General features: G+C 46.1%; 1 protein-coding gene and 1 long non-coding RNA gene across 2 annotated transcripts; both read left to right on the top strand.

Annotated features, from left to right (window-relative positions):
• The first annotated feature begins 440 nt into the window (after positions 1–440).
• Positions 441–2,314, top strand: LOC100822431. The gene has a single exon (XM_003567763.4). The coding sequence runs from the start codon at positions 869–871 to the stop codon at positions 1,712–1,714; it is 846 nt and encodes a 281-aa protein (XP_003567811.1). The 5' UTR covers positions 441–868; the 3' UTR covers positions 1,715–2,314.
• A 3,255-nt stretch (positions 2,315–5,569) lies between these two features.
• Positions 5,570–7,483, top strand: LOC112271027. Its single transcript, XR_002963804.1, has 2 exons — positions 5,570–5,643; positions 6,856–7,483. It is a non-coding gene; the product is annotated as an uncharacterized LOC112271027 (long non-coding RNA).
• The last annotated feature ends 1,073 nt before the right edge of the window (positions 7,484–8,556 follow it).

Here is an 8,556-nt window from a genome sequence, read left to right as displayed (position 1 = left end):
AGGGAGGAGACGGTTGCTTTTTGCTTTTAGACTTGAGCGGCAGGTAGTGGCACCACATAAGTCCATGTTGGTGGGTCAAGCAGAATCATGCATGCGGGTCGTTGGTTAATCCATCCGGCCTCCACTCCGATCCACTGGCCCAGCTCACTGATCATATGAGAATGGATGCTGCATGCTCACGCACGCCAATCGACTGATCCTGGTCTTGAGATTTTTCTATGGTTCGTTTTCTATGTTTGTTCAACAACTAACACAGTTCCCGCGCGACCCACGGTGGTCAAAGACGCGCCTAATTTAACGAACCCCACGGCCACTGCACCTCCGTTGTTTAGAGTATAATTGGCATTTGAATTCTTACATGTGTCGGAGCTCAAACCATATCCATGCGCATAGTCAAATTACGATATTATACTCCTACAGATCAGCCAAGCTCCCTAAGAAAAAGTGAAATCGGAAGGAACAACAGATCATCTCTCTTCTAAAAATGTCTACAGAGGTAGTACTGTATCCTTTAATTCAGTCAAGCAAGATGGGTTCAGTTGACTTGTACTATTGACCTATAGTTAAGGGGAAAGAAGAAAGACCAGCCAGCGACCAGCGTGGCGGGGCTTTCCTTCTCGAAGGCGATCCTATTCCTACCCCACCCAGAGATCGATCGAGTGCAAAGCCTTCCAATTCAAACTCGCCCCCACCTTTATAAACGCCGCTCTCCAGCTCTTCCTTCCTTACCCGCCGCCGCCGCTCATCATATCTGTCGCGCCACCCACGAAAGTTCCCTCCCGATTCTGTTTTTCCTTTCCTTCCCTCGCCGGCTTCCTTCCCCGCGGAAGAACAAGAAATCGAATTGAATTCGCTGCGGAAAATTACAATGGAGGAGGAGGACAGAGTTATCGTCCCACGGCAAGGAGTCCTGCTGCGAGACGATGCAGACGCCGCCGTCGAGATCGCGGCGGCTGACGATTCGACGGAGGACGAAGAAGACGCGGGGTTCGAGTTCGAGTTCCCCTTGGTCGGCAGCAGGGGATCCTCCCCGGCGCTGGCGGACGAGCTCTTCGCCGACGGCCGCATCAGGCCCTTGTACCCCGTCTTCGGCCGGGGAGCCGATCGCTGCCTTCCTCCTCCTGCCCCGGCGCCGGAGCAGATGAAGACGACGGCGACGAGGGGGCAGCTGGGGCGGCTGTTCATGGAGGAGACACGCGCGTGGAACAACTCGCTTTCGCTGTCGAGCGGGTCGACCTCGTCGTCGTCTTCCACGTCGTCCGCGGACCTCGACGACGGCGGGCTGGAGGGGCTGCCGCCGGAGAGCTACTGCGTGTGGGCGCCTGGGTCGTCGGCGGCGGCGGGAGGATCGTCCCCGCGGCCACGGGCGAGGAAGAGCGCGTCGATGGGGTCGTCCATGGCGCGGTGGCGCCGCATCAGCGACCTCGTCGTCGGCCGCAGCCACAGCGACGGCGGCAAGGGCAAGCTCCTCTTCCTCCCCCCGCCACCGCCCAAGCCGAAGCCTAGTCCGGCAGGCAAGAAGAAGGCTGCAGCCGCCACGGAGATCGGCACGGTGGCCGCCGCCCGGCGGATGGCCTACTACGGCGCCGCGAAGCAGCAGCAGCAGCAGGGCGGCGTGCCAAGGCGGACGTTCTTGCCGTACCGGGAGGAGCTCGTGGGGTTCTTCGCTAACGTCAATGGCGTCAGCCGCAGCAGCCACCCGCACCCATACTGATATAAATCCATTGTTGATTGAGTTTCTTCTTCTTCTTTCGATTAGATTAAATTTCACAAAACCACACTTCTTGGGTTATGGTTTCATCGGGTCACTATTGTCACTAATAGTCTCACTGAACCACATATTTTAGGGCAACTGTCTCACATTACCCAAATCAGGTAGATTAGGCCGTTTGATGGTATTTTTGACATGTGAGACACATTTGCCATATGCCAAATCAAACCCATTTCGTTGCCACGTCAGCTTTCGGACCCGTCCCGACCCGTTAATGGTTATTTCTCTATCCGTATCGCCATCTCGGGTCGGGTCCGGGAACTAACGTGGCAACGAAACGGGTCGTCCCATCCGACGTGGACGTATGACAGGTGGGTTCCACCTGTCAGAAAAAACATTAAACGACCTAATCTACCTGATTTGGGTTCTTTGAGACAGCCTGTCCCAAAAACGTGGTTCTGTGAGACTATTAGTGATAACTGTGACCCGATAAAACCCTATACTCGAGAAGTGTGGTTTTGTGAAATTTACTATCTTCTTTTTTCTCGGAAAGATTGTGAATTCTTGTTGGGATTGACTTGAAATTTGTGCTAATTTGTCCTAGCTGATCAGTGGGTAAGGTTAATCCTAATAGCAACATTTGATTATTCATTGATTAATTAAACAGGTGAAGGGAGATCAAGGGGCCGGTGAGGTGAGTGTGAACAGTGTGAAACTAAGCCAGTGGGTGCTACATAGCGGTGGGCAAGGTGTGAACGGCAACATGTGGTGGGCGCGCGAGGGAGAAACAAGGACACATCTTCTAGTTCCTTAATTCTCCGTCTTGGTCGTCGTCGTCGTCGTCTTGCTTTTTCTTTCCTTTTTCTTCCCTTCCGCGTTTATAATTTCCGCGGTTGGAAATGTGCAGCGTGCATTTCTTTCTCAGTACACAGTACGGCATTGATTCCGTGAGCACGACGGTTTCCTCCTCCGTTTCCAAAACCGGGCGCGGCACACATCTGCAGCAGCGTGTATAATCAAGCATGTTGTGTTGAAAATAATTGCTTTGTGGTTGGACGGCACATAAAGCAGCTCCTGGCGACGTACAAGGCGGCTGGCCGCCGGGCAGCCCCTGGCTAGCTACGGTGCTTCTCGGTCAGGAGGAGAGGAAGAAGACAGGGTACCACTTTACAAACGGGTGCCATCTGCGAGACTGCGCGACCACGACGTACATATAAGTGTAAGTACGTACACAGACAGACGGTGCCCATGGATCCAACTTACGGTCCCCTGAAATTCCCCGTGCTCAGGGCTGTTTAATTACAGGTACGGACGCATGCAGATGTACGTAACGTACCCGCGTTCTGATCCAACTTGCTCCCCGTTCCATAAAAATTTGCGTGCTTTTGAACTAAATTTAATTCAAAACCATGCCAATTTTTATGAAACGGATGAAGTATAAGCCCAAATTCGTTCAGATTTTGGAGAATTGCGATTTGCAAAACTTTGAAACACGGCCAAACACCGGCGGATCCATAGGATGGTTAGGGTGATCCTGGAAATACAGCCCGCATACATATACACTAGTGTATCTTAAATCCAAAAAAAAAAATCAGCCCGAGCAAATAGCCCATCTTCCCGGCCAGTTCTCGTTTTCTTTCTGTTGTGTAGTGTACGCATCACCATATCAGATGGGCCTTGTAGCAGTCACGAGCAATTGGCATCGTATTTTTGCCGAGCATGAGCAGCTAACATCGCATTGTATTTCTCGTCATCATCATCGCTGACTGCCACCGGACGGCAAACATATGCTTCATCAGTGCGAGCAAGCAACCGGGCAGCAGCTTACACGGAGCCGGTGACATTTTTCTCGGTCTTTCAGTGAATCGAATTAAGATTTGCTCATTGATTGAATTGAAATTATTGCAAAATTGTTCCAATGCTACTAGTAGTATGTTTGAGGTAAAAAAGTTGCTTGTTATAATTTATATTGGGATAAAAGTTTATACATTGAACCACTCTATCTCAAAAACCTAGATGGGCCGCCGTGGGTTACTAGCTAGTGTGCAGATGAATCAAGATCATCTGTTCACTCGCCCGGTACTAATTGGTTCGAAAACGATGGCCCGGTGTGGCGGTGCGCCACAGGTACACTTGCAAGTGTAGCTTTCGTGCGTGTCAATCAAATTTCTTGCTGCGTGCAATAATCATGGCAGCAATGATATATGCCTATTTCGATCGACGTACCAATAAGTGTCTCCAGGACGGACGATCGATCGATCGAGAGTATTTGCTTGCATCGCACACAAGAGAGAGCACACGTAAGTATCAAGTGTTGGATTATTACTCGTGCACACAAGAAAGAGCACATATTTGACGCGCAGCATACGCTTCGACAATCACCAGCTTAAGCTTCCGAGCTCCGTCTTCCAGTCTTCACTGATTTCCTTCTTTCTGCTGAATCGTCCACGAACCAAGATGAATTTTTTGCCGAACTAGCCCCCCAGCTAACTTTTTTGACAAATTTGGCCTCCTTTAAAACGAAATTGCAAAAGTAGCCTAGCGGAAGGCCTTTCCGCCAATGGCATTGGCGGAAGGAGAGCAAAAGCGCTTTTCAAAACAAATGCACAAACACTGCACGTGTACCGTTACAATGCATGATACAGTACATTCCGCCAATGCCATTGGCGGGAAGTCCACATGTTTCTTTCTGGGCTTTTCGCCAGGCTAGTTTTGTCAATAGTTTTTAAAGGATGCCAGTATTGACAAAAACGTTGGCCATGGGGCCACTGTCGCAAAAAATTCTCAGATGGACTACACAGAGTAAAGATAACAGCTGTTGCAGGATCGGATGGATGGATAACGTAGGATGCTTAAAACATACCCCTTCTGTTCCAATTTGACTCAAATATGATTGCATCTATGACTAAAAACCGTCTAGATACATGTAATAGAAATAGAAAGTCAACTAATGTGTGACGGATGGAGTATTGTATTTCTAGTCTTGGGTCTTTCGATTGATTGATTGAAATTACAGATAATTTTGGTCCCTTTATTGTCCTGGGGTCCGATCGATGGACCGCGAGCACGAGCATTTGTACGTTCAGCTAGCCGTACTGCTTACTCGATCGATCGGAGCCTAGCAGCTGGCTGGGAACATTTGTACGTACGTCCCTGATCGCACGCGAACCTTTAACAGTTTCCGTTTAGATCGTTATTATGATCGATGGACGTATTGCATGCATTTGCATGGACACGAGAGGAAATTAAACGGTGTAGCAATGATTTGCAATTGTCCTAAATTAACTAAAGAACCAAATTGGCACATCCATACGAGGCATGGGCAATTGACCCCAAAAAATATGAGAAATCAATTTTTTAATGTTATAATTATTTTGAGTTTTTTTCTACAAACAAATCCACATAAACCACGATGGCAAATCTAACAATGAAGACAAAAAAATTGCATTAATGTCAGGAATATGCAAAATTATTATTCAGAATGTGCAACTTATCCTACTTGCACATTTTGAACGTCCTTTTGCAACTGTGGTCTTCAAAATGTGGAAACTAGTCAATATTAAAGGGCACATGTCGAAACTTCAAAATTTCCTCATAAATTTTCCCATATCAATAATCATGAATGTGCATTTTTTATGTTTACAAAAATCTCATATAAATCACATGAGAAACAACAACAACAACAACAACAACAACAAAAAGGTACAAATCTGTATGGACGAAAACGACAACAAAAATATTATGCATTATTTCTCGTGTCCAAATTACCCAAGTTTCACGCTTCTAAAAATGGAGTTACACTTATATTTGTGCAACCACACGGCTGACCAAGCTCCGGTGCTGCGGGAGCCGGAGTCCGAGGAGCGAGGCCTGGGGGAGTGCGAGGATGAAGACGCCGAGGATCTGGAAAATTGGCGTGACCAGCAAAAAAGGTAACGCCTGATCTGCCCCATTTTTTGGGTTCTGTGCACCGTTCTCAGCCTGCTCGGGTGTACGGTTCTTGCATTAGTCACCCAAGCATTCCAATAAGCCTTGCTCTCCTGTTAATTAGCTACCGTTTATTTATCTAGCATGATTGAAGCTGTCTACCTGAGCAAGGTTATTTACTGGGTATCAGCAGATTTGTCCATCTGCAATATCGATCATACTGTTCTTATTCATTAGATTGCTAGTTTGCTGATCTTGTAAATCTCTTCCCCGCTATAGCAAGTTAAGGTTCCCACTGATGATTTGCTAATTGCTTGATGATGGGCTTCGCCCTTTCCCCTTGACTGGCGATATAGACCCTAGGAACTTGCATGTGCTCACTATCCTTCACCATCATCATCGATAAGGAACGTGTAATTGTTCAAAAGCCTTGTACTGGACGCCAAAGGTGGGCTTACCAAAATACTGGTCATGCCCATCAGCCCATGTAATTTGGCCTCTGTTTGGTTGGGTTCCTAAATTGCTAGAAGATCACTAAACTTTGTTGGCAACATATTTGTTTTGTTTGTATCACTACCAATATTAGCATCTACTAGCGGTCAGAAACTCAAAATAGCTTCCATATTTTGTGTACCTGTGGTTATACTAGGACGGGCTAATGGCTAGCTCTAATTAAGTGGTCTCTTATGGGCCTCATAGAGGCTAAAAGTAGTATTTGAATTTCATTGTCTCCTGGATGAATGACCAGATTTGATGGATTTGGAGTATCTCACAATATATTATATATGACCTATGTACGAAGTACCAATTTCTTGCCTTGTAATTGTTCAAAAGCCTTGTACTGGACACCATAGGTGGCCTTACCAAAATACGGGTCATGCCCATTTTATTTGGCCTCCGTTTGGTTGGGTTCTCTAAGTTGCTAGAAGATCACTAAACTTTGTTGGCAACATATATTGTTTGTTTGTATCACTACCAATATTAGCATCTACTAGTGGTCAGAAACTCAAAATAGCTACCTTATTTTGTGTATGTGGACCTTAACTTCTAATTATCTGTCTTGTTTGCAATGTTATTATCAAGTTATGTCATACGTTAATTCAATTTGCTGTGATTGGTTCCCTCTGTAATGTTGGCTTTTCATGTAACTGGACAAGCATAGCCCCATTTTTTTGGTTTCTGTACACCATGCTTATGGTCTGGTTCCGACCTTTCAGGCTTATTGCAAAACTCGGCCGTATATATGTTGATTGTGTCATCTGCTTCACTGTCATTGGGTATGGGATGCGTGCCCAGCCTGCGCGTGACATGGTGAAACGCATTTCCAGCGCTGTCAAGACCATTTTGTATGGGCAGTCGAAGAGAGGTGGTGGTGGTCAAGGACCGTCCGCTGAATGAAACCTTGACAGAGCTACCCAAGGAGATCTACCAGGGATCACAAGTGTACCAGCTCCCAGACGGACGGTTCGTACACATCCCTGCTGCTGCTACTCCGATCCTGGGCGCAACATCTCCAGCCAAGACCCCTCTCGGAGGATGGACCCTCGCAGGACTCGGCTACGCTTCGTTGGTGGGGTTTGCTGAAGAGCTTGGTAGAAAAGCAGCAAATTCCAAGCTGGAGATAGACAGCGGAGATACCCCGGACCCGATGGAGGTTCCATTTTGAGTATCGTTTCTTCAGTATAGTTTTTGGGAGGATGACTTTAAGATGAACTCTTTGGTATGCTAAACTGTCTTTGCAACTCTTTGTACTAGCCGTGGACTCGCGCTTTGCCGCGTCGTTGTGGGACTTGCATGATCAAGTCATTTAGTTATACAAGTCATGATGCTATTGCTCTCAGTATATATCCTTCTATCCATTTTTTGCTTATCTTTCCATCAAATATTCGTTCAATTGATATGTCTTGCGTGCAGGTTGTATATTTGATTGTATTTTGATTTACCTCTTGACATGGACTCCTAATTTTATACGATCCAAAATATTCAGGATTAGCTAATCTTATTTGTTTTCCTTTTCTTTAACTGTGTAAAATCCTTGTAGATCTGCATAATCCGAATAACCAAAAGCCTATAAAACATAGTCCTACTAAGTAAAAACTTCATATGACATATTAAAATCCCGCTAGTATCAAAAAGGCACACTTCCACCTTTACATATCCTCCTTGCATGGGTACTCAATGCAATGATCAGAACGAAAATTCAGTGGTGGTTTTCTCCTTTAAAAAAAGGGATTTGCAGACTCATTACTCCCCATCAATGACACCTAAAAACGAAATGGCAGGATATCAAACAATCATCAGATGAGGAGTACATAATGGAACTGATCTCAGTGTGAACAATGACTCACTACAAGCTGATGGAAACATAAGAATAGAAATTGAAATCTGAAGCGCTAAATTGTATTGATGCTTGGATCATCTGGCTGAACAAACCTGGTAATCCATAAAAACCAGGAAAGATCATTATCTACTTGCATGCTCAGGAGCGTCTCCAATTTTTTTTTTTTTGCATGCTTAGGACTGTCTCCAAAATATTCAGGATTAGCTATCTCCTAGTAAGTAGTGGCAGAGGGGCTGCCATGTTAACAACTTTTTTTTTGAGCGAATACTATGGTAACAACTAGTACCGTCCATCTCCGCCGATCAAAAGAAACAGGTCCGGACGAAGGGCGCCCAAGCGCCTTCAGGCTCTGAATCGGGTTTTTTTTTTGAGCGACTCTGAATCTTTTTTCTCTTTTTATGAGGGGGAGCGACTCTGAATCGGGTACGTTAGATGGGTTCGTGGGATTTGAATTCGTGGGCCCATATGTTTCGGCCTTATTACAGAAAAGAAAGAATACATAGGTTCTGGCCCAAGTTCTGTATAGAATTGTACGCATTATACTGGGCCATTTGGTGGTCCTTGTTGTTCCATTTCT

The sequence above is a fragment of the Brachypodium distachyon genome, chromosome 2 (assembly GCF_000005505.3).
Source record: "Brachypodium distachyon strain Bd21 chromosome 2, Brachypodium_distachyon_v3.0, whole genome shotgun sequence".
Taxonomy (NCBI): Eukaryota; Viridiplantae; Streptophyta; class Magnoliopsida; order Poales; family Poaceae; genus Brachypodium; species Brachypodium distachyon.
This window is presented reverse-complemented; position numbering and strand designations above follow the sequence as displayed.

Coding starts and splice junctions, on each gene's coding strand:
- LOC100822431 (XM_003567763.4), top strand. CDS start 869: ATGGAGGAGGAGGACAGAGTTATCGTCCCACGGCAAGGAGTCCTGCTG.